The 27,902-nt window shown below is 51.1% G+C and overlaps 11 protein-coding genes across 11 annotated transcripts, besides 1 other annotated feature; 6 read left to right on the forward strand and 5 right to left on the reverse strand.

Annotated features, from left to right (window-relative positions):
• Positions 1 to 27,902: part of a sequence feature (contig 1.129 1..627835(1)) that runs on past both edges of the window.
• Positions 40 to 1,704, reverse strand: ANIA_07453 (TFIIIC subunit 6 family protein; the record flags this gene model as incomplete). Its single annotated transcript, XM_675630.2, has 3 exons — positions 40 to 322; positions 777 to 1,554; positions 1,612 to 1,704. The coding sequence occupies 3 exons, from the start codon at positions 1,702 to 1,704 to the stop codon at positions 219 to 221; spliced, it is 975 nt and encodes a 324-aa protein (XP_680722.1). The 3' UTR covers positions 40 to 218.
• On the forward strand, positions 2,554 to 4,543 carry ANIA_07454 (uncharacterized protein; the record flags this gene model as incomplete). Its single annotated transcript, XM_675631.1, has 2 exons — positions 2,554 to 4,023; positions 4,088 to 4,543. 2 exons carry the CDS (start codon positions 2,554 to 2,556, stop codon positions 4,541 to 4,543), a joined length of 1,926 nt encoding a protein of 641 aa, XP_680723.1.
• On the reverse strand, positions 5,693 to 9,975 carry jhd1 ([Histone H3]-lysine-36 demethylase; the record flags this gene model as incomplete). The annotated part of the gene is made up of 2 exons (XM_675632.1): positions 5,693 to 6,592; positions 6,652 to 9,975. The coding sequence occupies 2 exons, from the start codon at positions 9,973 to 9,975 to the stop codon at positions 5,693 to 5,695; spliced, it is 4,224 nt and encodes a 1,407-aa protein (XP_680724.1).
• Positions 10,720 to 11,655, forward strand: ANIA_07456 (putative pre-mRNA branch site protein p14; the record flags this gene model as incomplete). The annotated part of the gene is made up of 5 exons (XM_675633.2): positions 10,720 to 10,928; positions 11,054 to 11,077; positions 11,158 to 11,214; positions 11,281 to 11,408; positions 11,480 to 11,655. 5 exons carry the CDS (start codon positions 10,720 to 10,722, stop codon positions 11,578 to 11,580), a joined length of 519 nt encoding a protein of 172 aa, XP_680725.1. The 3' UTR covers positions 11,581 to 11,655.
• Positions 12,840 to 14,136, forward strand: ANIA_07457 (STIMATE family protein; the record flags this gene model as incomplete). The annotated part of the gene is made up of 2 exons (XM_675634.2): positions 12,840 to 13,292; positions 13,357 to 14,136. The coding sequence occupies 2 exons, from the start codon at positions 12,840 to 12,842 to the stop codon at positions 14,014 to 14,016; spliced, it is 1,113 nt and encodes a 370-aa protein (XP_680726.1). The 3' UTR covers positions 14,017 to 14,136.
• Positions 14,528 to 16,452, forward strand: ANIA_07458 (WD40 repeat domain-containing protein; the record flags this gene model as incomplete). The annotated part of the gene is made up of 3 exons (XM_675635.2): positions 14,528 to 14,829; positions 14,885 to 15,385; positions 15,451 to 16,452. The coding sequence occupies exons 1-3, from the start codon at positions 14,593 to 14,595 to the stop codon at positions 16,450 to 16,452; spliced, it is 1,740 nt and encodes a 579-aa protein (XP_680727.1). The 5' UTR covers positions 14,528 to 14,592.
• Positions 16,792 to 18,510, reverse strand: ANIA_07459 (hexokinase hxkA; the record flags this gene model as incomplete). Its single annotated transcript, XM_675636.2, has 5 exons — positions 18,446 to 18,510; positions 18,262 to 18,384; positions 18,181 to 18,206; positions 17,727 to 18,134; positions 16,792 to 17,667 (listed from the first exon to the last, which is right to left on the reverse strand). Exons 1-5 carry the CDS (start codon positions 18,483 to 18,485, stop codon positions 16,792 to 16,794), a joined length of 1,473 nt encoding a protein of 490 aa, XP_680728.1. The 5' UTR covers positions 18,486 to 18,510.
• ANIA_07460 (uncharacterized protein) lies at positions 19,139 to 19,820 on the forward strand (the record flags this gene model as incomplete). The annotated part of the gene is made up of 4 exons (XM_675637.1): positions 19,139 to 19,303; positions 19,358 to 19,471; positions 19,529 to 19,645; positions 19,692 to 19,820. 4 exons carry the CDS (start codon positions 19,139 to 19,141, stop codon positions 19,818 to 19,820), a joined length of 525 nt encoding a protein of 174 aa, XP_680729.1.
• ANIA_07461 (SIR2 family NAD-dependent protein deacylase) lies at positions 19,974 to 21,432 on the reverse strand (the record flags this gene model as incomplete). The annotated part of the gene is made up of 2 exons (XM_675638.2): positions 20,990 to 21,432; positions 19,974 to 20,936 (listed from the first exon to the last, which is right to left on the reverse strand). Exons 1-2 carry the CDS (start codon positions 21,110 to 21,112, stop codon positions 19,974 to 19,976), a joined length of 1,086 nt encoding a protein of 361 aa, XP_680730.1. The 5' UTR covers positions 21,113 to 21,432.
• ANIA_07462 (Golgi transport complex subunit COG4) lies at positions 21,312 to 24,145 on the forward strand (the record flags this gene model as incomplete). The annotated part of the gene is made up of 3 exons (XM_675639.1): positions 21,312 to 21,317; positions 21,601 to 22,827; positions 22,877 to 24,145. 3 exons carry the CDS (start codon positions 21,312 to 21,314, stop codon positions 24,143 to 24,145), a joined length of 2,502 nt encoding a protein of 833 aa, XP_680731.1.
• On the reverse strand, positions 24,428 to 26,771 carry ANIA_07463 (ammonium permease meaA). Its single transcript, XM_675640.2, has 4 exons — positions 26,539 to 26,771; positions 26,097 to 26,428; positions 25,452 to 26,043; positions 24,428 to 25,397 (listed from the first exon to the last, which is right to left on the reverse strand). Exons 1-4 carry the CDS (start codon positions 26,648 to 26,650, stop codon positions 24,799 to 24,801), a joined length of 1,635 nt encoding a protein of 544 aa, XP_680732.1. The 5' UTR covers positions 26,651 to 26,771; the 3' UTR covers positions 24,428 to 24,798.

Consider the following 27,902-nt stretch of genomic DNA (forward strand, 5'->3'; position numbering starts at 1 on the left):
AGTTCATTACGACGATATTTAATAATCTCTTAATTTCTTATTTGCTTGAAGCGATGGGATGGATATGTCGTTACTGGGAGTATAGGAACAGGTGTTTGTGTTTTCTTTTTTTCTTTTTTTTTATTTGGCTTTTCTAAATACAATCTGTTTCGGAGTTAGGGCCGTTAGTCATGACATGGCTCCAGATCACTTCTGGAGTTCCAGATAGGATATAAATCCTATATATCGAGAACTATCTCAAATTTCTCAACAGCAACTGCCTGGCTTGCACGACAGTCGATCTTATCCAGAATCTCCCGTAGTCTTGTTGATCCTAGCAGCTCTGTTATTGAATCATCAATTCATCATCCTACTTCTCTATTAGATCACAGCGAAGATCACACCTCCGCATACAAAGGCCAATACTGTAGTTCTGTCGATCACATGACCAGTTTCTGTGTGCTATGACGCGACTCGCGAGCAAACCGGTTCAGTTCGTGATGTTGGGTGGGTCAGCATCTCCTCGGACTGACGGCAGAGCCCGTTCCGCTCATCCAGGACGCCATGATAGCTCTTTTGAGTCTTTGATAGTCTAAGTTGCATTACCTTTCTGGAGCCAGGAGACATCAAGACTCCTGAACAGCCTCGGTTCATAGAGACGTCCACGTGTTATGCACAAATAGACAGGGGTGATAGCCGCATACTTCCGGTTCCGATTACAACCGTCCCGGTTAAAATCCTTCATGAGTATACGAAATCCTGGAAGGGTTGGGTTGCTCATCGAGAACGTGGCGGACCTTCGGACGGACCAACGTTTTGGCTGCCAAGTTGAGTATAGATATTCTCCAGATCGATCATGGCATCATAGTCGCCCTGAACGGCTCGGTCATTGAGCTGCTGAATCGTAGCTAGCTGTTCCTCCGTCTGTACCCATCCGCGTAGTCGATCTTCGAGATTCGGACCCCTTCTGGACGTGCTAAACACCGTGCGTACCGTATCCGTCTCGCCTTTGCTTCTTTTGACCTCCTTTAGACGCTCTAAGAAGCGGGCCTGGTTCGATTGATGCGCTGGCTTGTACACCAGTCCTGACGTCTCTGGTGTCAAACCATCCCGCTGGTCTGCCGCTGAGCTTGAGCTTGAGATGAGATTGGCTTTTCGACCAAGAATCTTGACGCTATTGGCAGCAATGAGGTCGAAATCCTTGGTGTGTTTCAATGGAGTGACCTCCGCAGGCGCGTTACCGGGCTCGTTGAATTCAGTACTAGTCGTGTCAGGCCGCGCAAAGAACAATTCCGTGCCAATCTGATCTGCCCACGCTCCACTAAAGATTTGGTTCTGGTAGGAGATGATCGGGTTGCGAGTATGAAGTCCCAGAACTTGCACGCGTTCCGAGGGCGCGTCGTCGGTTTCAGGATTGACTACGGCGGAGTCTCGGTCGTCAGGGCGCGAAGGGGCCGGCGTTGGATTAGCGGTATTCACTGCACTGATTGGGGCTGAAGCGGAGGCATCATTACGGCGGCGCGGCGGCCGTAAGGGTCCGTGATTAGTTGTCAGGTCGAGGTTGAGAAAGAAAGTCTGGGGAAAGCGATTAGCAGCGGAAACGCAGGACTGGTGTTTTTCCATCATACCTACCTCTGTTTCCGTGTCGTCATATTCGTATTCCCACTCAGAATCCTCACCATTTTCAGGCGAAGTGCTGAGCAGCGCAGGATCGAGCACCGACATGGCGTGATGGACCAGGCTCAGCTCTCTGTGCTGGTCAATTCAAGGCCGAGTCCTCCGGAGTGCCGGGCTTTCGGCCTTGGAAGATCAACAGCGGAGTCTGCTGTAACGGATTGATAATACAGTATAGCATCGGCAGTAAAGAAGCATGATTGGACAGGAAGTAAACGGAAGCTGTCACGTATTGTCATTAAATCACGGGAACTCGCTCCGAGCCCGGCATCTTGCCCCTCCCAGCTCCATCTTTCAGCCCTGCAACCAGCAGCGAGACTCAGCATGCCGCATACCGGCTTTCCTGCATTCGTTGTCAGTTGTCATCAAAGCTTCAGACTCCAAGTTCCAGGTTCAATCTTTCAAGCTGATTAATCATTTGTGCTTGACTCATGGCAGCGGTGCATGCCACAAACACCAAACTCGTACTGATCAGGTCTCTTGAATGATCTCATAAGCATCTCATCCTCTATCAGATGAACCCCTCCAGGACCCCACTACCTCAGCCCTGTGCTCAGTTTCCTGAACAAGCATAAAGAAAACATCCACCAGTAAGTCCTGGCGCTCTTTGCTTGGTTAGACGCGCCAATTATGGCCGCCGTTCCTGCAAGATCCGGCTTTGCGCGGAAGCAAGGGAGGTCACCAGCGCAATGCATCCGTCATCTTCCAGGCCAGTCGGTCCCTCTCAGGCTCGTCAGCCCAATGCCCATTATCTAAGCCGAATTCCGTCGTTCCCGGGCTTTCCTTCTGCCTAGGCCAATCGCCGTTCCCTGCTAATGGGTTCTGTTGCTGGTCCCGGCCGTCGATTCGCTGCCGCCGTCATCGCTCCCTGTGGATATTCGGCCACCCGCTGACAGGACAATGCTTTATTTCCTTCTTATAGTGCCTCCCGTTCCTGTTCCTGTACCCCCGAATCCAAATGCTCGCCTTCGATCCTTCTTCATCCTGCTCGGTCTCTTCGCTACTGCGGTAGTAGCGATTGTCAATCCCCCCGACGACCCTCCGTTGACCGCTATCTTATCGCCGCCTGGTGGTGCTATCCCAATCGGGAAATCATACATCAGCACCCCCACTACTCTTACCACCACCGCTTCTCCCTTAACCTCCGAAAGTGCTGCCGGTCGTAAAGACGTTGGAGTCGCCCCTAAGTCTGAGTTACGTACCGACTCCAACGCTGCAGCACTCCCTAGCACTCTCAGTACCTATGAGCAGATGGTCCAGAAGACTACCGCGGCAATTGTCACTCTTTCATCACTCATTGCCTATGTGACGCTCAACAGTATCATTCGGGCGGTCAAGCCGTCGGTCTTCATCTGGTATGAGGAGGATTATGACGAGAAGAGCTGGATTGCGTCTTCGCATCATTGGCTCGATCGGAAAGCTTGTCGCTGGTTCGGCATCTGCGGTGCTGCTCACTTTCGCCCGTCTCATTCACGCTTCGGCCATCGCAAGGCTGAGTCACTGATGGAGCTCCCTGGGGAAGCAGATCAGTCACCCTGGCGGGAGTACTGGGAGAACAAAACCGCTCATCCCGAGGAAACCTGGGACGAAGCAGAACGGTCTCGTCGTCAGATTCCAGATTATGTTTTGGACTATGCTCCGCTGGTGCATCTCTTTTCTGGTGAACAGTTCTGGCCCTGCGATATTGCGGAGCATCTCTACCACATCACGCCCATGCTGAATTATACTCCGATTCAGTCGCAGTCCGATCACCCAACCTTGCGAAATCTTGACCAACTGAATCGTTGGGAGGCCGGGCGCAATGTCTTCCTTACTAGCAATGATGACGTGGAAGAACGTCCTCCATGGATGGAAGGGGAGAAGAATGTCCCAAGCCCCCCAGACGATGACCCGGAGCCAGCTTGGGCTGATTGGGATGGTCGGATAGACGGTGCTTTCGCGGATGATACGCCCCAGAATCGAGCAAAAAGGTACGATACGCAACTGCCTCTGCAGGACAGGGAGTCAGAAGATATCTCGCTAGATCAGCTCGGCTATCTCATGCAGGATGAAGATACCGTACGTGATGAACTGCGCAAGCGGTATGGAGGCGAACCGATATCCATCAAGGCGGTAGGCGGGCGAAGCGAGGCGCCAGCAATTCTACTCGTCATCGACAAGGGCAATGGCATTGTGGATGCTTTCTGGTTCTATTTCTATAGTTTCAATCTTGGAAATGTGGTACTCAATGTGCGGTTCGGAAACCACATTGGAGATTGGGAACACTGTCTTGTGCGCTTCCACCACGGAATCCCCAAGGCTCTTTTCTTCAGCGCCCATTCTGGAGGCGAAGCATACAGCTACGAAGCCTTGGAGAAGATAGGCCGACGAGTAAGTAAATTCGCAGGCGGTTTTCAGGCATATTGGAACGCTAATAATTGGTCCAATCCGACAGCCTGTAATATACTCAGCAACAGGCACCCACGCCATGTATGCCACTCCCGGAGTGCACTCATACATCCTTCCATGGGGTCTTCTGCATGATCAGACAGACCGAGGACCTCTTTGGGACCCACTTCTCAACTCCCACATGTACACGTACGACCATGTCAGTGACACCCTTCGCGCCTCTACTCTCAGCCCAACTGCACCGACAGAGTGGTTTTACTTCAACGGTCATTGGGGCGACAAGTTCTATCCTCTGGGTGATCATCGACAGTATCGATTTGCAGGCCAGTATCACTATGTAAACGGTCCGCTTGGCCCGCGGTTCAAGCATCTTAACCGCCGCAAAGTATGTCAGACGCCGGATGAAGAGCCCTGTATCATCAAAGACTTCATCGGAGAGAAAAAGCGCGCTAAACGGTGGTCCACGTCTGGACCAGGGAACCCTTCTGATAACGTCTCATGAACAGCGACACGTTTATTGAATACCGATTGGATATGTGTGATGACATTGACGACCGTGGCCCTTCCCCTTCCGCTCCCCCTCATTACCTTTGACGCTTCTATCATTATATCTCATTTCTTGCATTCGATATCCCTTACTGTTGGCATCCTTACTCATACACGGTATACCCCCGAAATGTTATTGTTACTTCTTTTTTCTTTTTGTTTGATGACTGAAATACCCCTTCTTTGAATGTTAGAAGGCACGTGGACCCAAATGCTACAGAGACGTACAGGGTCATCTTTATGATCTTGCAGCATTTTCTAAGGAGCTTGAGGTGCAGGAGTTTTAAGGCTTATTTTTTCCCCCCCTTTCTTTTCCCTTTTTTGTTGAGAGTTCTGCTGTTAGCTAGATGGTCAATGAAAATTATAGATTGTTGGATTCTTCGCTGAAGTATAATAATACTGACAGCTTTGAATGAACAAACCCCCGGGCAAGCCAGAAAGGAGTAATAGAACCTGTCTGGTACAGATACAGAGCAGAACTAAGATAGTTGAGATTAGAGACAAAGAAATTATCTTATTGTCCATAGTTTAAAAAACAATACTGATATCAATCTGACTTGCCTGGGTTGGGAACCGAATAAGGAAAAAGATGAAAAGGGACAGCGAGAAAATCATCCTCAAATTCAAAATTGCCAGTTTGTACAAACGCATTTGAAACGCCCCATGATAAACGCAAAATGGCTCGAAGTACTCAACTCAACAGGCATGTGGAAGAGATATCATGCAAGAGAAAGGCAATAGCAGATATGGACGGACGTAGAGAAAGATAAACACCCAGGAGAGCAGGTTATGGCTCCAGCCTGTAACGCCGGATAAGTAGTAATAGCAGTAGTAACAGACGCAGAAGGAGACCGACACAGAAGGAAGGTATATTGGAGGGAAAAAAAATTGAGAGCACAAGAAACGATCCAACCCCGTATCCATTAGACTCCAGCTCATATTAACTCCATGATCCCAGATCTCCCAGCAACAAAAAAAAAAAAAAAAAAAAAAAAAATTCCTTTGCCGACCTCGGCGCTCCTAGTCTAGCATGTCTAAAAGAAAGGAAATTCGGGTGGGTAGCCCTATGCACAAGACACGGTCGTTGGGGGTGGAGGATGGAGCATTATGCTCTGCCTGCTCGCCGCCGTAAACCAAACTCCTGCTCTTGTATTTCGCGGATCAGGCGTAAGCTTTCAGCATCGGGGTCAACGTCGCTTGTTCCATGCTCCGATTTGGAGCCCCTGCCGTGCTGACCAAATGGCGCTGAAGAGATGGCATGGCGTTCGGCTTTCTTCTCCACGGAAGGGGAAAGACTCTTCTTTCCATGAGATGAGGAGGGCCGAGATCCAGATTTCTTTGAACCGGAGGACAATCCCGGTGTAGTCTTCCGGCCACTGGAACCAAAAGACGAGCGGCGCGTAGTTTGAGGGGTTGTGGTTGTAGACTTGGCTGTCTTGGCAAAGTGAACCTCTGGCATATACCTCTCAACTTGACGGGGCTGGCGTGAAGACTGGCGGGAGCCTGACGAAGGCGTGTAGATTACCGATACATGCTCCCCCCCGGCGTCCACTTGATCATGGATATCCATCTCATCAGCTAGCGACGTTGGTGGTGACACCAGCACGGCAGCCGGCTTCGACACAGTTGCTGGCAACTCCTTTGTAGCCACTGCATCCGCCTGGAACGCTGGTGGCGATGCATATGAGCTCTGATCGGGGAGCAATGCCTTCTCCGCGGGAAGTCCATCTGCGTGTTGTGTGTTGCTTTTGCGTGGATACTGATCGAGCACGCCGTTCTCAACCGAGTCCTGCGCACGAGTAGGAGTTTCCGTGTCCATATGGCTTGAATGCACGGGCTGCGCCACTGGTGATGTACTTTCCTGCTTCAAGCGTTTATTCGCGCTTGATGGGGCCGCTTCCTCGTGGACCCGTGGTCTCTTCGCCAGACTTGTCGCTCGTGGCTTTGATCGCTCTTGGGCTTTGATAGGATCAATCCTGCCGTACTCGTCGTGAATGCAACGACGCTGCAAGAGTCAGTAATCTAATCAGTAACTAGAACACGTGAGTTGGAATATGCACAAACCTTGCTCTTCCGGCAGTCGTCACAAGCTTTGCTACGACCCTTCTTGGCCGAATTCAGACCATCCGGGCTGCCATCACCAACTTTCAACGTGACCCCATGCGGCGTGGCCGATATACTTGTTGCAAAATTAGCCGAAGCATCCATTCGATCCATGCCTTTGATGCTATGAAGACCGTTTTGGAACCCAGCCCCGGAGGCAATCGCGGCTAGTGAATTCAGCGCCGATGCTGCATCCTGCGCAGTCGGTGTGTGATGTCCTAGGCTAGAAGTGCTGACTGTCATTTGCGAACCTGACGCTCCATTATTCTCTTCTTTGTGATGGCATCGAATTCTTCGCTTGCGGCATGCGTCACAAGCTACACGTTTCGGACCAAGGCCAGAGCCCCTAGAAGCGGTTTTGTGTTTTTGACTTGTGTCTTCGTTCATGACAGGTACTGGAATGCCGGAGGTGGCTGCTGGGGGAGAATTATTTGCTAAGGGCGCAACACTCTCATCGCCGGGAGCAGAATCTTTCTGAATATCAACGGCTGGGCGCTCCGACAAACGCTGCACTGCTTGTCTCTCTGCGTATGTCCGTTGGTTATCGGCGTTACGCTCTGAACGGCGACTGGGCCTTCCAGCAGGCCTTTTCTCTGCAAGACTGAGTTTAGCATTGCTTTCAACAACACCAGGGCGGGTCCAATGTGCCGCCTTTTCGTTGCCTCGCTTCCACGCAATCCACACACCGAATGTCCGGATCACGTCAATGGGTTCTCCAGGCATCGCAGGTATAGATCTCTTGACAGCATTTCTGGTATCAGCAGTAACACCTTCCACAAGGTAAGAGCCTGCAATCAAGGCAGTCCTGAGGAGATACTTTGCGAGATCCGGGAGGCCCTCGAGCTCAGCCTGTGAATAAAAGCGCGAGTTGTGATAGGGCGACCCCTTAGGCTCAGTATTGGCCCGCTCTCCAAATTCGTAGTAGATAGGATACTTCCGGTGGAAGCGATAATTCTCGTCTTGCGAAAAAGCAGCCAGCACGCTTTGAGGTACTGGATCTTCCTCGAGATATTTCAGCACAGCGTACCACTGAATCTTCTGAAAAAAGGGGTATCTGAATTTCATTGGGACTTTGGTCTCCTTTTCAATTTTCGCAATCTTGATCTGCATTCCGTAATTGAGCCTGGTCAAAAAGTTGCCCCCAATGACAAGACTGTTCTCAGGGGTCCAGACGGCATGGATCCAGCCAGACGGGATGAGCATTGTATCACCTTCGGAAAGATCAACGCGGTAGCATTCTTTGGTCTGATCTCCCAGGAAGGTGTAGTCTTGAGCAGGCGAGTTGCACCACTCCTCATACTTCTTCAGATGTTTGTCTTTGGGGGGTATGAAAAAGAATGTCTTCTTGCCCTTCAGGATGTGGTAGTAGACAGAGGAACCTCCAAAATCAATGTGGAAGTCGGTATAGCAGTCGGCTACTGACATCAAGCAATAGAATTGCACTTTGGGGAAGTTCCCAACGGCCTTTAACTCCTCAGGCCAAACCGCATCCTGGAGATCGAGATCGCGCACAATCTTCGGCCGGCGGATTAGCCTGCCTAGTTTACTTTGTGATACCTCGAGGCTGATGACATTTCGGACGACTTTATCGCCAGTGCTCTCGTAATAGTCCGCCCACTTCTGCATGGTCCAGCGCTTATCTTCACCATGCTGTGATTTAACATCGATGACCTCCACCCTTTCTTCCGGGCCATAAAGCTCTGAAACTGTCCTGACCGTCAAACCCTGCGGAATTACCATATCTAATTGATTTTGGCCGCAGTCGATAACGGTCTCATGATCGACATTCGGTAAGTGGTCTAAGAGCTCGTCGAACATTTCTTGGCTCGGTGCATCTTGAACAAGAGCATCAAACTCGGGGTTGGTGGGCGGTATCGTTGCATGGGTGTTGAACTCGGCGGGGATGACGATTGGTTCTGTCATACCATTTCCTTTCTCAAAATACTCAGCAGTGACAAGTTCCGGGCGCATGCGGGGGAAGTTCTCAGGGAGGAAGCGGATCTTATTTTGCTTTATAGGTTCGATGTAGTGATGTTCTAACGAGTCTGTTGCGGACTTCACCAGGCCCTGATTGAGACCGGCATAATCGATCGAGGTGCGAACACGAGACGACTTTCTGACAAAAGTGGTCTGGCCGTGAATAGGCCGACAAGTTTTGCAAATGAATTTATCGACTGTCCTGGTCTCGCGATCATTTTTGAAGCCAGCACATACAATATGGAACCAGCGTTTGCAGCCGTCACAGCTGATCCATGTGACATCTTGGTCCTCATTATCGACCGGTATCCGAACGAGGTTGCAGGTAGCACAGCTTGCCTGACTAGATCCGTTGGAATCTGCGTCGAGTTCCTTCTTTAGGGGCTGGCTCTGAGACAAAATCGGCACCGTTTCATCCGGTTTGCAGAAGTCAACCTGAGATTCTTCAAGAACGGGCTTGCGCTCCATATCCCAATGTCTGTCTCCACTATCCGCCTCTTCTTGAAAAGCTAAGGGCGGAAGCGTAGAAGAGCTTGTGTTCGGCCGAAGGCCTTCTATCACGGGACGGGATATAGCGGCCGAGCCATCCGATTGAGACCTCATCCGTGACGGTGGAATATTGTGCATTGCGGAATGGTTGAAGATCACGTTCTCATGGTTTGTCACCCAGTATGTGCTTGCGTTGCGCTCCTTGATTTGGGCTTGGGTGTGAAAGGTATGATTATGATAAGAGTCATCCGTGTTGGCTCGCTTCGACGACGGTATAGGTGGGTACAGATTCGTAGGCCGCGCGAAATTCAGAAGCAGCTCTGCATCGGTTTTCATACTATCAGAAATCGCAGGAGGGCGCGCAATCGAGAAAGCATTTGATCGGTGTTGAGTATATGAGGATTCGTCCCTTTCCGATCGCGGTCGCTTTGCTGGGCGCTCTACCGGTTCTGTTTCGGGAGGAAACATTGATAACGTGGTGTTGGACTTGTCCGAAGGAGGGCGGTGTGTGAGGGGTGTGAATGTAGGACTCGTAGCTAGCGCGATCGTTGCGAGTGTGTCGATGGTTGAGCTGGACCGACCATGACCCGACCGATGCGATGCCGGAACATCGGCCGGGGACGGCCTTTTATCAGTTGGCGTGGAACGGACATGATCAGAGGTAGCAGATGCTGAAATTTCGCGACTAGCCCGGTATGTGCGATAGTCCGCGGTCGAGCACGGCGAGATAGGTTCAACGGCGCGTCGCGGAGGGGAAGGGGTTCGATATCGCGGCGGCCGGCTGCCGATGGCGGTTACGAAAGAAGTAGCACTTATCATCTCGAATCGAAACTAGATAAGAGCGCGGAGAGAGAGACAATGGTATGGAGGAGGAAATGGCCGCGGAGGTGACGAGGCTTGCTTGCGGCAAGCAGATGCAAAGCGGAGGGGTAGTCGACCACACGGGCTAAGAGAGGACCACCGCAGGTGAATGGAAAGTCATTCCTGGCAGGATGACGAGCGCACAGTAGACAATGAGATGAAAACCGATTCAAAAGCGAAGGAGAGGCGCCGGGAAGGGGGGCGGAGAGGTTGACGGAGAGTCGCACGGCGGAGCGCTGAAGTTGAGGGGGGAAGAAGTTCCAGTCTCTCCCTCTGCCGGATAGACGCAGCACCGAGGACGCGGCGGACACAGACCAGAGGGAGAAAGGTATAGAAGTACCGGACCTCAAAAACTCGACGAATCTCACGATGACAAAGCCACCGATTGCACGCGAGCAGGGAGAGATGTGCAGAGGACGTGAATTGGAGAGGGGACAGCACAAGGAGCAGCAAAGAGAAGAGAGGTCAATTTATGCCTCAGGCACCAATATTGCTTGCGGTCGGCCAGAAAGAGCCTGATCTTCTGTAGTACACTGGGAGGACATGTAAAGCAAAGAGCAAATTAGGCGGATAACTCTCACAGACTCAGCTTCACATCTTCCAATGCTTTCCACACTTATCTGGTGCCATCGCTGAGCTTGGGGGGTCGGCGAGCATTTGAGGCTCCGATACCTTCATAAGACTAATCCCAAAGAGGAAACGATGGCTCTCCTCCGAACCTCGCGACCATCTCGACTCGAGTCTTTCATATTCTCCTCTTTCTTGCTCTCTTCCTCTTTCTCTCTCCTTTCCATCCGAACAATCTCAGACCCCACCTGGGTTTCTGATTTATCTTCTTTAACGTACTATTTCATTCCTTCTGATATTTTTCGTCTGAGGATGAGCCGAAAGCTCGCCCCCGAAGCCAATCGGTAAGCCTTAAGATACCCCTCCCAGTTCACCACTCTACGATAAGAAAGGTCGAGTCTTGCATCGCTTGGTCAATTGTTCAATATCAAAGCTGGTAGCCAGACTTAACGTCGCTAACCTTTTTTAGGATTCTCTTTGTCAAGAACCTCAAGTACGTGCCATTTTTAGATGACACTCTCGCCGTTGACCTTACTGTCGTCGCCGTTGGCTGAGATGCTAACCAAATCACAGCTACAACGTCACTGCAGAACAGCTCTTCGACCTTTTTGGGAAGTTTGGACCTATCCGGTACGTTCCAATTCACCACGACATCCTTTTTTCTTGCCATGTGTTGATTGTCTCTTTCGTCTTTAGACAAATACGACAAGGGATTGCGAACAACTCAAAGGGCACTGCATTTGTGGTCTATGAAGACGTTCACGACGCCAAACAGGCATGCGATAAGCTCAATGGATTCAACTTCCAGAACAGATATCTTGTCGGTACGTTTGAGATGATCATTGTTGGAACATGAGGCTCGAAGATCGCTTGCTGACTCGCCATATATTCCCAGTCTTATATCACCAGCCGGAAAAGATGCTCAAGTCGAAGGAAGACTTGGCGGAAAGGCAAGAGAATTTGGAACGTCTTAAACAGCAACATGGTATAGAATGACGTGACGATTTTCTTTTAATCGCTTATTCTACATGTTCTCTGCGCGCTGCAAGACATGAGGATGCGCGCACTATGTTCGGTTGGCTGCGGGGTTTTCGGCGTTCAATTTTTGCTTCTCACTCATATGGGTTTCACGGCTCTTGTTCATGGGTTTTGAGGGCTGGTAGGTAGAATGACACGCCTCCCTGGCTTTTGCTCCAGGCACAGGATGGGAGTTTTTTCTCAAGCTGGATCAGGATTGTTACACCGCTCAGCTACTGTTATCAATATCACCATATCAACTGCCGGCCATTTAAAGGCATGGCAAACCTAAGAAAGACCTAAGCTCACTGCAGGACAGAAGTGACGGCACGATGAACCAAGGGTACAGGGTTATAGAAGACACTGGGGTCTTTGATGAACTGTATACGTAGCGATACCTTAAGCTTATTCCTACAGTGCCGATTAGGGTGTAGTGCATTCTAGCCGCCTGGGATCATGAGTTCTTGATCTCAACTGTATCCACTTCGCGGCACTGCATGATCGTACCGAAGCAGTTGACGGTCCAGCCGCTCAGGCCCACAGCTTAAGCATCATGATCTACAGCGGTCAGTTGCCCACCAAGCGAATGCTTCTGCAGGGAGATTTCATTGACGGACAGCATTATCGCCAAGTCATCTGCAACAACATGGGTGGTCTTCGCATGCATATTCGAGAAATTCGAGCGACTTCGACTATAGGCTATCAGACCTTCTATGACATAAAGAACTTCAGATTGACTTGCAGGGGGTGTTGTGCATCGATACAGACCAAGCGACTACTAGACTTGACTTTGCCCAATTCACAGCGAGCTCAAATACAAATGCACATTGCGTTATACTACGAGTTAGCATCCCCATCACGACGCTAACCTGAGGCACCGGTGCGGGCCAGGGTCTAGGCGCGCTAACTCTGTTTAGACGTAAGTGGTCCACGGGGAGCAGGGCGCAGGCTGCGGGGGCTGTGAAGCAATACTGACTGCAGAGTCAACCCCATCCGATAGAATTTTATAACTTTTCAGGCTCCTTGCCGGCGAGAGAGCCTTTCATTCATCTCTGTCAACCCATCTTGCTTTGCTTTGAACACGCGATACAAACTTGTGCCCCTTGCGTTGTTCCTAGACCTATGCGCTGCCAGCGTACCAAGTTGAAGACGCTACACGACTGCCGCCATCTTGAATCACGATATCGCCCACTGCACCTCAACCATCGCTCTAAAGGGCTTGGGTGGACTTGATCACTATGGCTTATGCATCCATCCCGTTGTTTTCTGCGGCGATCCTCGTATCCGCCCTCGACATCGGGGTAAATGCTCTGGTCTCTCCGACCGGCGTCATTACAACACCATCACCATCTTTGTCAACACCGGCCGCATCGTACTCCCCAACGAGTTCCAGTTCTTCCGGACATGACGAAGACAATGGAGAATGCCGGCTACTTGGGCCGTTTTCGCTCGTCGTGCAGGCCGCCCTGGGAATGCTCGCGTTATTGTCGCTTGTCTACAAGCGATGGAGAGAACGCCCTCAACGCCCGGTGAAGGTCTGGGCGTTCGATGCCTCGAAGCAAGTTTTCGGTTCATCTATGCTACATCTCTTTAACCTTTTGATGTCCATGTTCTCTGCCGGACAGTTTGAGATCACAAGCAAATACAAGCCAAACCCATGCTCGTTTTACTTGCTAAATCTTGGCATCGATGTGAGTTTCTTCTACCCTCAGATACTAATCATTCAGAGAGCGACTGCTAACATTTGACCATCAGACCACCCTAGGTATCCCTATCTTGATCGTTATACTCCATGTCTTGAACCGCTTGGCGAAATACACCCCCCTCGCAAATCCTCCGGAATCGATCGAATCTGGGAATTATGACGATCCCCCCCGTGTCAGCTGGTGGTTTAAGCAATCCATGATCTACTTTCTGGGTCTTCTGGGAATGAAAATTTGTGTCTTCTTCCTCATCCAGATGGTGCCGCTTATCGTTAAGGTAGGCGACTGGGCTTTGCGATGGACTGAAGGCAACACCGCCATCCAGATCATCTTCGTGATGCTCATCTTCCCCGTCATAATGAATGCTATTCAGTATTATATTATCGATATTTTCATAAAGAAGCCACTCTCCGTGTCTCACGACCTCGAGAGTGCCGATACCGCAAGCGACAACGACGCCGACGACCGGCATGCATTGCTGGCCGGATTGGAGGATGATGATACATTTGACCGTGATGGGTCGCTAGGAAGTGACGAAAGAACGTTACATAGCCCCGTGCAGTTTAAGGAAGCTCTGGACCATCTGAATGCTGCTAAAAGAGATCCGGTGGGTTCTCTGGACTCTGCATCAACGCCAACCTCCAGTAGCGCACGCGAAAACGATGACACGACTTTGTCTACAGAAATCAATGTGCAACCGAAAGATATGTAATGATTTGTTTTATAACGTTCTGCGTTGGCGTTTGGAGATGACGGCTCGCAATTATGTTAGGGTTGCCGGTCTAGTTTACTTATATCACTGCGTATACGAAAACATATTTCTCGAAGTGCCAGCAACTGTCACATTATGATATAAATAATTAACAGGGTTCTTAACCTGCCTGGCTCCAGAATTGCTAGTTGTTGATAGGTTGGTTGCCTTGTGATAACAGTCACATACGACCATAGGGTGTGGAAAACAGGGCTTCCCGTCCGCTCAGCCGTACTTAAGCCACACGCCGGCTGGTTAGTAGTATGGTGGGTGACCACATGTGAATCCCAGCTGTTGTATGTTTTTGATCTTTTTTTGCCATTTTTCCGCTAACCTGCTAGGTCACCCGGCTTGGCATACTCTGATGGTAGGATTACCGCCGTATACACCGCCATAATCTGCCGTGTTGAAAGAAAAATTATTTTGTATGAACCCTGTTCCGTTAATGCCATAAACCATTTGATTTTGCTCTGTTGTTGTTCTCGGCGGGTCTCTGATTGGACATACCACAAACTCGCTTTAATATCAGACGGCACAATGCCTAATGAAGGGCAAAAAAAGAAGAATGCTCCCGAGGAGCAAGTTCTTGAGAAAGACGAGACTGAGAAGAGGCTAGAAAGCCTACTCTTTGGTGATGGCGATGGCTTTCAGGACGCATTGAAGACCGGACAAGATATCAATCCGTTGGCACTTACGACTGTGTCCGATGAGAGCGCAGATGAAGCGGAGGAAGGCCTGAGAGACGAGGATTTGGATGAGATGGACGATGCAGATGTGTGTATTGGTGTGCCCACTAAATGGAAGACCCCCCATGCTAACGATGTTAAAGCTTTTCTTCCTTGATTCTGGCGCTGGTCCGGTATCTACGGAGCTAGAGTCCTCCGCTACACCCGCTGAAGTCGAAGATAAGGACGAGGACGAAGATAGTCTTCCCGCACTGTGGCACGATAGCGACGACGAGCGCATTACCATTTCTTTGGCTGGGAACAACAGACTGAGGAAACTGCGTGTCACTGAGTCGGAAGATATTATTAGTGGGAAGGAGTACATCAGGCGACTTCGCCGGCAATATCTGCAGCTACATCCGACGCCTGATTGGGCGAAACCTAATTCGAACAAGCAAGCGGACGAGAACGAAGATGATTCCAACTATGAGGATGAGATGGATACAGATGAAGAGGGGGAGATATCCGCGCAGCCGTTGGCGAAGCTTTTGCAGGGTATTGATTTCACGAAGATTGAGACTGAGAGCGCAACGGGCGGTCGTCCGAAGCTGCGAAAGGAAGTCATTAGTATCCAACGATTAAAGGATATTGGGAAGGACCAGCCGGTGAGTACTTACAGAGAAGACCTCTTCTACCTCATGCATAACTAATGTGCGCCCGCAATCCATAGTCTGCTGTCACCTCACTCACCTTCCACCCTCATTATCCATTGATCCTCTCCTCAGGCCCAGCATCAACACTCTTCATCCACCATGTCTCCCCCGACGCCCCAAGCCCTCACCCACTCCTAACATCTCTCCACATTCGCCAAACGCCCATCAGCACCTCGGCCTTCTCCCCGGACGGACATCAGATCTACGCGTCCGGTCGCCGTCGCTATTACCACATCTGGAACCTCAATTCCGGCAAAGTTGACAAGGTTAACGGCTCTGCCGACCGCCGCGAGGAACAGAAATCTATGGAACGCTTCAAGCTCTCCCCCTGCGGCCGCTTCATCGGTCTTGTCGGCTCAACCCGTAAAGGCGGCGGTGTCATTAACATCCACAATACCGTCACAGCGCAATGGATCGCGCAGGTTCGCATTGACGGCCGCGGCGGCATAGCGGATTTTGCATGGTGGTCAAACGGTAAGGGTCTTACGGCAGTGAACCTCAATGGCGAGGTGTCCGAGTGGGACGCTCAACTCAACCGCATCGTCGCGCGCTGGAAGGACGCGGGTGGCGTTGGTACAACCGTCCTTCGTCTCGGCGGCTCAACGGAGAATGACTCTCTTGGTGGAGACCGCTACGTCGCTATTGGCAGTAAATCGGGTATTGTCAATATTTACGACCGCGTGCAGTGGGCGGTAAATTACGCCTCCCTCCTCTCGAAGGGAGACACATCAACCGCTATTTCTCGCAATCCTGAACCTCTGCGTGCTCTCGATCAGCTTGTCACATCTATCAGCCACATCGAGTTTGCGCCAGACGGGCAGTTCCTTGCCATGGCGAGCGAAATCAAGAAGGATGCGCTGCGTCTGGTACATCTGCCGGACTGCACTGTGTACCGGAATTGGCCGACGCAAAGCACGCCGCTGGGACGGGTTACGTCTGTGGCTATCTCGCCAAACTCGGAGTACCTTGCTGTTGGGAATGATCGGGGGAGGATCAGGTTGTGGCAGATCCAGGGGTAGACTGCTGTACTCTTTACTCTTGCACTGTGGCTGGTCTTATCATGGTGCTCTGAGCTCTAGTACATAGATGAATTAGAATAACAGTTATTTCCATAGAAGGTTATTTTAGGGAAATATGTAATATGTCTAACGTGTCCAGCCATGTCTATGACCAACTTGTCTGCGTTCAGCTGCTGAATCATGAAGCCTGGGAGTGTCCCGGCACTGTATATCTACCTGAGACCCAAATATGTCATTCTAAACCCGCCCCTCGCTATCAATCAAACACCCGTATTATGCCATAACTAACTGACCAATCCAAAATTCAACCAGCGCCAAAGTGCGAGTGCACGCATATGCCTAGCACATAGCCAGCATGGCCTGCGCATCACGAATACCGGCCGTGTTGCCAGCCTTGACACGCTTCAGGGTCAAGGCGGCGATGAGAGCCGCACCCACACCAGACCCATCCTCGGCAGCATGGATGGTGACCTTGTCCTTCTCACTGGGGGCCCAGTCGAGGATCTCACGCAGAGCCTGAGCACCGCGGGCCTTGAAGTGGGGGTATTTTGTGAATACCGAGCCGTCGGCCCCGACGTGGCAAGACTCGATGTTCTTCTTCTTGCAGATTGCGGCAACACCACAGGCGGATAGGCGAGCAGCGCGAGTACCGATCAGCTCGGCAAGCCGGCGCATCAGTTCGAGCTCTGAGCGTGTTGCTTTTATCTTGAGCATGTTTTGGACGAGTTCGGCGGTCTCGATAAGGTTTTCGTAAGGGTCTTCTTCGATAGCTGCGGGGAAGGATGAATCCAGAAGGTATGGGATCCGCAGCTGCGAGGTATCCTGATCCTTGAAGATTAGACCCGGCTGTGTGTCCAAAATATCTACCAAGGCCAAGCGGAAGATTTCGCCCAGATACAGACCAGCCGTCATCTTCTCAAAAGCTTGCTGGCCGGGACGAGGTGAATCGCGGTCGATGATGTGGTCGTACTTGGTGAGCGGGAGGACAATATGTTCGTTGTCAAAGGCACCGTATTCGCAATTGATGGCGACGGGCATGTCCGGAGGCAGATTCATGTGGGCCAGCTTTGGAATAGAGCCAGCATTCTCCATGTATGCTGCATTCACACCGGTGCCGAAAATGCAGCCGATCTTCATAGCGGGGTCGGTGTAAGAAGAAGCAATGAGGGTTCCGGTTGTGTCGTTGATCAAGGCAGCGACCTTGATGGGCAGGCCCTACAACAGGAAAGGTAAGCAGACGCAGGCACATGCGCAGGGATCAGATTGTTCCATACCCGTTCCTTGAAGACCTTCTCAAGAGGCGGGACTACGTCTTTACCTTCGACACCATCAATGTCGAAACCCTTGGTCCAGCGCTGGAGAACTCCGTGGTCGATGTAGTCCTGAGTAGCAGGGTAGGAGAACGTGAATCCCAGCGGCAATTTAGATAGGTTCTCGTTCTCGTGGTGGAACTGAATAAACTGCTCGACGCAGTCGACGATATATTGCCACAACTCCTCTGCCTCGCCGGTCTTGAGCTCCTCGGGCATTCGGTATTTGGATTGGATGATATCGAATCCACCTTTCTCCTCGGTCAGGGTAATTTCACAAACCCGCAGGTTGGTGCCGCCCATATCGAGGGCCAGGAACGTGCCCGTTTCTTTTCCGTCGGGGAATCCAAGAACCCATGTGACGTTCATGGGCTATACCGTTAGATAGTCGATGCGAATGGCGATTTCGAAGACTTACAATGTTGCCGCCCTCAACAGAGAGACCTAAATGTCCCAATTTAAGTATCGTTTTCAAAAATTTAAGTTCCAAACCACTTACCCTTCGTCAGCTCGTTGACGAAATGGTCAACGATCTTTTTAAGCGTGGCAGTATCAACAGTGAAGATCTCCTCAAAGTGCTTAATATGCTCCAGGAGATTTTGGGGCACGTCTGACATGGAACCTGCAATACGAGCGTGCGATTAAGAATCAATTCGAGCACTGGGTTGGAAGGGGTGACATACCCTTGCGAGAGGGAGGGCGTTTGGGACCGACTCCGACCATTGTGGCTTAGAATAATAGTAGACAAATATGATTAGAACGAGCTGGATGACAGAGGAGAAAAGCGACTAAAGATAGTGTGTGAAGGGCAGGGGTAAGATAAATAGAGTCGGATGACGGTGAGGTCAAGTTGGAAGTGGGGGGGTCTGGATCCAAAATCCAGCACACCAACCCCACACTCACCGGTCGCCAGATACACACTCGGAGTATCTTTTCTAGACTGATCTATTTCTTTCTGAGTCACTTATCGCTATCGCCTACTTCTTTTATTTTCTGTTGCTCGCCAAACGGCTACTGGGATGGATTCTCTACACCGGATTGATCGTCATTCAGTCATTGGTATACTACGCTCTGACATCATGGGCGAACTTTGGACGGAGCTGTCAGTCCGGAGCCAAGCATGATCGCCCTGGTAATTATATCATTTCTCATACCACTCGTTATCAACGATCTCTACAGCTGCTCTGCGCAATTGATCCCAAAGCCCATCCTGGTTAACTTTCGTGACTGAATTCCGGCAAACTATACTTCTTCCTCACCCATGGAGAGGAAATCCGAAATGCATATATATATGGGGCTTCATGTAGCCTTCTGCCCCGCATCTTATCATACATCAATACCTCTTCAATAGCTATCGATCGGTGTCGCCCTTTGAAATGAATTTCGTCTACCTCTTTCTCCTGGCATTTTCAGCCATCGTCTCTGCCGAGATCTCTATCGAGGCCTCCATTCTGAACCGCCTCCTTCAATTGGACATTGGCTTGTATGGAACCTTCATCCTCCTAGACAGATTCGACGATGGAGCAAACGTCACTCTAAGTGTACGGTTCAGTGACTCTGTTCGCATTCAATTCGTTTACTGACAGTATAAGTAGGATATTGTCGTCTTCTACAACACCGTGACAGCTCCAGGCCAAAGCTCGATCCAGCCGTTCTCCAGTCCCTGTGACGAAGCGATCCAGTTCAGTATTTGCCAGGCATATCATTCGGTTTGCTTGCCCGCGCTTTGATAGGTTTACCATGATTGGCGTACTGACAACCGGTAGTTTGCCCTAACAAGTATCAAACTGTATAACGAGTTTGCCGACGGCGCCGATGACTTCGATAAGGGCTTGAGGAATAACCTACGGGAGGGATTCAATCGCATATACATTGAGAATTCGGTATGTGTACCTCTTGTCCCAATTACGGCTGCGGCTGACTCTCCAGGGCTTTGTTGACAACATCGCTCCCGTTGGTCTTCCCCTTTGCTTTGAAAGCATCCAACAAGACTGCTGGGCTTTGAACAAGGTGTTTCTGCAGGCTTGGAATGCACTTGATCCGGCTGCAAAACAGTAAACATTAGGTAGTTTGATGGGCGGCCGCATGGGAACTATTAGTGTAGGGCATACTTGAAACTGATTCTTATATACTCGTGCCTCATTATATGCATATTTTATCATCTCAAAGTAAACACCGAATCCTCAACGCCATCTTTAGATCTTTGCGGTTCTAACGACGAGCAAGGTGCGGGAAAACGTGAGCCAATCCTGTTCCGTTGCTCTCAGGTGAGGATAGTGGCTCGCCCTCTAGGCGCTCTCTAACACGCTTTTGATAAGCATCAGAGATTTTCAAAGTTTTGTCTATCTCCGCGGTCAATCGACTAATTTCATTCTCAAGCCGCTCTTCTCGTGTCCGAGGGGTTGCTAGTTCCTCCTCCCGTGACTTTTGGTTCGGGTTGGCTTCTTCCCACAACCGTTCTAGTTCATCTTCCCATCCCAATGCACGCGCAAGTTTCCTTACCCCGTTGTCACAGTCGTCTAATATGAGGACATCGTCCGGACGAGAGCCCAATCCTCCGACGCGCTCCCGATTGATAAGAACACGCGGGACACCATCTGCAACAAACGACGGGAGGCTGGCAAACGGCTGCACAGACAGACTTGTTCCCATGACAATGCACAGGTCCGCCGTCTCGGGAAGTGTTCGGTTGTCAAAGAAGGCCGAGGGCAAAGCTTCCCCGAAGAAAACGATATCTGGCTTCACTAGCCCTTGACACTCGGCACAATTCGGCACCTCCCCCTTTGCGATTGCTTCTTTCATCAGGTCGTCCGGATACGCTGTTTTGCACTCAATGCAGCGCTGAGTCGCGAAGCTTCCATGAGCTTCAATGATCATATCGCCCGGCACGCCTGCCAACCGCTCCAAACAATCGATATTCTGTGTGAAGTGCTTCAAAAGCTTTCCCTTGTCATAAAGTAGCTTTACGAATGAATGCGCGAGAGTAGGTCTGTACTGTCCTGGAGCTAGCTCCCGCGCCAGAGCGTAGAACGGCTTGGGATTCTGCCTGAAGAAGCTAATGTCAAACACTGCTTCAGGATCGGGCAGATCCAAATGAACGAGATTCGCGTAAATGCCAGTATCTGGTGATCGAAAATCAGGGATACCGGCGGCTGTACTGATGCCAGCTCCGACCTAGTATTTTTAGCGATGGATGTGGGGGAGGGGCAGGTAAGACGCAGACATACCATTACAACCACCCGCCGCACTGGCTTCTCCTTGACATATTTTGCGACTGCCTCCACAGTGCGAGCTTCTAAGACCGACGGAGGAGTCTTCTCGTCTACGAGTGTAGACGATTCATTGCCCATGATGCGGCGACGACCAGATCTGGGCCTGGCGTGCTGGTGTCTGTCTCTGCGCCGGCGCCCTATTTTGACCGAAACTGTAGCAATACGAAACGCTAATATACCAGTAGTGAGCGTTCAGAATCTGCTTTCCAACAGTTCGTGTTGCTAGAGACTTGGGAGAAGATAGATGATCGCCTGTATGACGTTTTATTTTGCCAAAATGGCTGTGTGTGCCTAAGGCATCAAGGAGTTTTTATATTTTGACCATGGATTTCCCGGGTTGCCAGCATTTCTAGTTGCGGACTCGTATGCTCTCAAGATTTGCAATATCTCATCTTGAGTTCACTGCCTTCTGATCAAGTCAATTGGCCAGAAAGTTGAAGTTGCTTCAGAGATGCAAGCAAAGAGCTCGCTCCATCCTCACCGCCCTCCGTTTCTGCCACACCAGCGATTTGTTGTCTCTTCCTGCCGTATACCTTTACCCCATAGGATTTCATTTGTTGACGTAGACTGTCTCGGATGCTGCGACTGCCGGGAGAATGTTCAATTCCACAGTCAATGTTGTCAACGGATACTCGGAGACAGAGCTAACTACGCAATCTTCGAACTCGTTTTCCTCCGATATCTACAATGCTAGCTCCGTCGCCGAGATTAAGGCCACCTTGACCCAACTGCACGAGCAGGAGGCGGCAGTTACAGCTCGCCTAGATGCCCTCGTCGCCTCACAGAAGGATTTCTCGCGTGAATTAGGTCGATTGGACCTTCTCCGCGCCCACCTTGGCTCCCAAACAAGCACCACACGAGCGATCAGCAATGGCATGCTCGTGGGGGCCGCCGCAACCGCAGACCGCATCTCCAGTGCTGTTCGACGTTTAGATCTAGAACAGTCAAGGGTGAAAAAGACCTTGGAGGTTGTCGAACAAGTGTCGGAATTGAAAGCATGCGTACTAGGTGTTGCCGGCTCCATGGGGGCCCCTCAGGACTGGGAGAGGGCAGCTAGCTATCTGGACCGGGCAGCCAAAGTGCCCCCAGAAGTGGTTCAGGGCGCCTTTGCGGCAGAAATGGTTCCTACGGCGGAGGTTCCGGACCCGCCGAGCGTGACGCTAGACAATGCGGCTGAGTCGTTGTGCGGGCTGTTTCTGCGCGAGTTTGATAAGGCCGTTAAAGAGAGCAATGGAGCTAAGATTACGCGATTCTTCAAACTGTTTCCGTTGATCGGGCGCTCCGAGGTCGGGCTGGATGTCTACGGGCGATATGTCTGTCAAGGCGTGGCAGCAAAAGCGCGGTCGAACCTAAATACGGGAACTGGGCAACAGGACGGTTTTTTCTACGCCAACACGCTCACTAAGCTGTTTGAGCATATCGCGCAGATTATCGACGGTCATGGAGGGCTTGTTGAGCGCCACTACGGCCCTCGAAAAATGAATAGGGTGATTGAGCGCCTGCAGCTAGAGGCAGATGTCCAAGGCGGGATTGTCGTCGACACATGGAGCGACGAGCGGCATATCGACCGCAAACTGATGGATATCAAGTCATACGCCTTTACCTTTCTGGTTCAGAGCTTCCTTCCTCCACAGCGCACCGCAACGCCACATGCGAATTCCCCGGCCACTCAACAGAGCGCGGCGGAGGACGAAGGGGTAGACATGAAAGAGATAGATGGGTTATTGAATGAGATGACCGTCATGCTAAGTCGATGGTCACTTTACACCCGCTTCCTAGCAGAGACATGCAATGTATGCTTTGTCCAACATGTATAGAAGCACGAGACTAATGTTATTGCAGGCCAACGAGGAGCAAAAGTTTGAACTGCCCCAGTTCCTCAAGGAATCCGCGCTTTCCAAGAAGATCGAGGACCGGGTTATATCCCCGTTTAATACCATGACAACCTTCTTCTTCCGACGGTCGGTTGAGAAAGCGTTCCAGCTAGATGAGCAGCCGACGGGCTTGACTTTGAACCTCCAGCGGCCATTGAAAGCAGATCCACCACACATAACGTCCGCAGTTGACGATATTATGTATATCGTAAACAAGGTCCTGCAGCAATCCCTCTCAACTTCACAAATTGCTGTCGTCACCAGCGTCGTCCCTACCTTATCGCGTGTGCTCGGTTCCGACTTTATTGGGATGACTCAACGCAAGATGCGCGACGAATGCTATCCACGAGCCCCCCACCAGGGCGCCTCTCCACCAGAGCATATCGTCATCTCCTTCCTAGTCCTGATAAATAACCTCGATGTCGCAGTGGACTATATCCGGCGCATTGTCCAAAACATTACCGAGACCAAGAAAACAATCACCAACCCAGACGGGCAGGTCGAAGAAACTGGCCAACTACACACGCTCTTCCCATCCCCAGCAGATGCAACCCTCGTATCTCAGACCCTCACCTCGCTCCTTACCAGCTTTGAAGCGAAAGTTACCGACCTTCTCGCAGACGGCATACAAGTCGTTTTCAACAACATCATCAAACACCGCCTCCGCCCCATCCTCTCCGACGCTTTCCGCGACATCGAATACCAACCTGCCTCTGACTCCACCCCGCTAACAACTTACCACTCTGACCTAGACTCCTACTCTGATACTGACTCGATCCCACATGACAATGACCCCGAATCGCCCCGCGAAATCGTCCGGCCCCGTTTCAGCGCCGCCTGGACTGAGCTGCTAGGTCCCATCTTGCGCATCCTCAACCCCGCCGCGTTCGATCGCCTCTTAACAGTAACAACTGCCTATCTAGCCCGGCTCTTGGAAAAGCGCCTATGGGCCTACCACGGCCGCATCAATGCCCTCGGCGCAACGCGTCTGGAGCGCGACGTTGCGGGCATCGTTAGCGCCGCTGTCAGTGTTGATGTCCCTGGTTCTGCGGGGGTAAGCGTTTCCGGGAGGTACAGGCACCGCGAGACCTTTGGGCGGTGTCTCCAAATGGTTCTTGTTATGGGGATGGATGAGGATGAGTGGGATGATGTGTTGCGTGGTGGGGAGACGGCCGATGTGCTTGATAAATTGAGCGGGGACGAGAGGAGAAGGGTCAGGGGGATGGTCAGGCGGTAGTTTTTTCTCCCGTTTTTTGTTTCTTGTCTTGTGAAAATTCGTGAATATAGTTTATAGGTTTAGTGCTACTAGTGTATAAGGATTACAAAGATAATAACCTCATCACCTATCATTTATTATGGGCGGGCCCATCAGCCCAAGCATTCGGAAGCGGAAGCTTATATCCCAATAATTTGCCAGTCTATTTGAACTAAATTAGCACTGTGGATCATCACATCTATATCCAGAATGGTGGATGTAATGATTATCAAGACCATAACAAAATAATAATGGATGGAAGGAGGAACTTCCTCTCTTTCATTAGTATATACAGTTATCACACAATCCCAGAAATATACAGTATTCAATCCCAACCCAGGCTCCGTGAGACATTTTGAGAATGCGAGCTCGAAAAGCGTAGGTAAAAAAAAAGAAAGGGAGTAACGCCTGCTGAAAAACAAAAATCTCCCATAGGTCTAGAAGCAAGGCACGAATTAACGCGCGGCGGAGCAAACAAAATCCTATAGCACCAGAGGAAAAAGCTCAGCCAGAGGGGTCGTTGGAGGAAAACAAAACACAAGTGGATATCTCGGGCATGCACAAAATTCAGAAAGGGAAATGAAATGCAAGCTATAATGAAGCAAAACGAAAAAAAAAACGCGATTAACTCAGTTTTAAAGCCCCTGAGCAGCCTTCTCGGCGTCGGTCGGCGGCGCAGGCCGTTGCGATTCTTCCTTGACATTGATTTCTTGCACGCCTGATACCTCACTTCCGCGGCTGTTGGTCGCACCTGTGGGAGCCTCACCGTCGAGCATCATCTCGCTGTGCTCCCCGATGCCATACCTCGCGGCAGCAGGAACCTCATGACCGTCTGCGTGTTGGTCGTGCTTCTGGGGTGTCCAGGCAAGGTAGTCACGACGGACCTCAACATAGTCGTAAGCGAATTCACCCAGCTGATCATCATCCATGCCGAGGAGTTCGGCCTCTTCGGATGCACGGAGCTTCAGGCCTGGGATGGCGTTGATGGCGTAGGCGACAATGGCCGACACAACGAAGGAGTAGGCGGAGGCAGCGACGATGAAGGCGATTTGGATGTAAAGTTGCTTCCAGTTGTGGATGAGCCAGCCGCCCATTTCAGAACCGGTGTTGACCCCGTCAAGGCCGACGATGGCGTCGTCTGCGAAGAAGGCGTTGAAAATGAGACCGACAATACCAGCAACACCGTGCTCGGCGAACACATCCATAGAGTCATCAATACGGATCCAGTATTTCACTAAAAGCATGTTAGCTAGTTCAAACGACATGCAGGATTAATTGACGAGCATACCCTTCGTGGAGTAGTTGCATACAATGCCGGTCACAATACCGAGAACAACACTAGCCCAGGGAGGAAGGAAACCGGAAGCAGGAGTAGCAGCGACAAGACCGGAGATTGTACCGGAACACCAACCGACCATCGACCACTTGCGAGCCAGGCGCCAATCGAGAATAACCCAAGTGATCGCGCCAAAGGCAGCGGTCAAGTTTGTGTTCCAGCATGCCATCGTAGCGCGCATGTTTGCACCGAATGACGAGCCACCGTTGAATCCAAGCCATCCGAACCAGAGAAAGACGGTACCGAGCAGAATGAGGGAAACATTGTGGGGGCGGAAGTTGAGCATCATGCGCTCCTGGCGACGACCGAGGACCATAGAGTATGCGAGCGCCGAAAGACCGGAGCAGATTTCGACGGGGCCACCACCAGCATAATCCAGCACGCCATAGTTGAAGGCCCAGCCGTTGACATTCCATACCCAGCAAGCGATGGGGCAGTACACGATTGTGGCCCAGACGAAAGTAAAGACCATGGCAGGAAGAAGACGCCCACGTTCGGCAACCGCTCCCATAATGATAGCAGCAGTTACGGCACAGAATTGCATCTAGGACTGTCAGCCAAGGGGAAAACCAGTGCAAGGCCTCTGGTGGTGAATACCTGGTAGAAGGCGTAGAGGAGGTTAGGAACCAGAGGAGACCCTGGGCTGGGGTCCGCCAGAACCTTCATCAGACCGAAATTGCGCAGGTTTCCAATGTATCCATTTGTAGCGGTGGGAGAGAAAGCAAGCGAGTAACCCCAGAAGTACCATTGGAATGTTACAACGCACATCGAGCCCATACAAGCCCAGATCATGCTGAGGGCTGACTTGCGGCGAGCGAGACCGGAGTAAAGGAATCCGAGGCCAGGCACCATGAGCATGACCATGGCCGAAGCAACGATGATGTAGGCTTGGTCACCCGACTGGTACCATTTGTTCAAGTTTTCCACCCCTAGAAGCACGGCTGTTAGAACGCTGCAACGACAGAACCGACAGAACCGACAGAACCGACAGATTCGACAGAAACACAGGAACAACAATAGCAGCCGACGCGTCACGTACTTGAGTTTCCGCCCAGCTCGTTGGTGGCCAGGCTGGAATAGTCTGAGGGAGCGCCTGTCCAGTTGTACGAGGCATACTCGGGAGTGAAGGGAGCCATGCCTTCAGAGGCCATGGCTGCGGCGGTAGTGGTAGCGGTTGCGGTAGAGAAACGACGGATAAAATGCTGATATTGAAGTCAGACGTCTCTGGGCCCTCGATCAACGTGGGCAGGCGAGATATTAAGCAAGAGGAGTCCTGGTTGTGGAGAAAACGCCACGGGCGGAGGGCAGAGTATATAAGAGAAGAGCCAAGAACGGAGCAGAGATACAGAAAGATAGTGAGCAATCGAAATAGTAATTGATTCTGGATCGACGGGGACGGCCAAGTGGACCCGATCCAGAATTCGAAATTTGTTCCAACCCTCTTTCAGGTCACTGGGCACGTTAGTCGGTCTTCTTCAGCCTCCAGTCTCAAACAGGCTCAGGCCCGACCAAGCTAGAGATCAAGCTGACTAGTTCAAGCTGACTATTTCACGCTGGTCTCGCAACTGGTCTCACTCGGTTCTGGAGTCCAAGGGAGAGAAAAAGCAAAAAGCAAGCATCAATGGGCGAGGAAGCCGAGGGAGGCGCGGAAATTGATAGCCAATGGACGCAGGTCAATTGAATGCAAATCAAATGGGATAAAAGATTCAGAAAATATCCAAATCAGCGTCCTCTGTTGGCCGCCCTGGCTACTGACTCCATATATCAATATTTTCGTTTTCCGGACCCGTGGCGAACTCCAGTCTTCCCGGCACTGACTGCTCCGTCCATCTGCCATGAGGAACGATCATCGAATCTGTCCCATAATCCGTCAGAGTCCGTCCGAGTGCGTCAGAGTGGCAACCCAGGCAACAGGCTGTTGATTCCGCTGCAGTCGTAGTGGAAACCCCGTCGACTCCCTCGCGACTTCTCGGGTTGGCTCTATTGCTGGCTCCAGTGTTGGCTCCATTGTTTGGGTTGGTCGGCAGTGATAGTAGCGCTGAAACTGGATACTCGGCCTCGTCCTCCCGTACAGTTGGGACTTTCAAGCATCGTGAACCGTGATCATGATATCCACCGGTCGATACCTGCTGGAATAGCCTCACTCAGTAATAATTAGAGTTGGCGTATCGCCCTTCGCCCCGTACGGGCCACTACCAGTTCGATCATCCAGATATCGGGACGCCTTGGCGAAACGAGGACCAGACTTCGTAAGGCCGAAACCGCTCTGTCTTCTGAGTCGCTCGCGAATGGCTCGCGAGGAATTACTACTTCTATTTATGCTTAGAGGCGGTCCTGGACTACGATAGTGATAGAGATAGCAGTTGGTGCAGCACTTCTTAAACTATCGTGCCGATACTGATA

Source organism: Aspergillus nidulans, chromosome IV (assembly GCF_000011425.1).
Source record: "Aspergillus nidulans FGSC A4 chromosome IV".
In the NCBI taxonomy this organism is placed as follows: Eukaryota; Fungi; Ascomycota; class Eurotiomycetes; order Eurotiales; family Aspergillaceae; genus Aspergillus; species Aspergillus nidulans.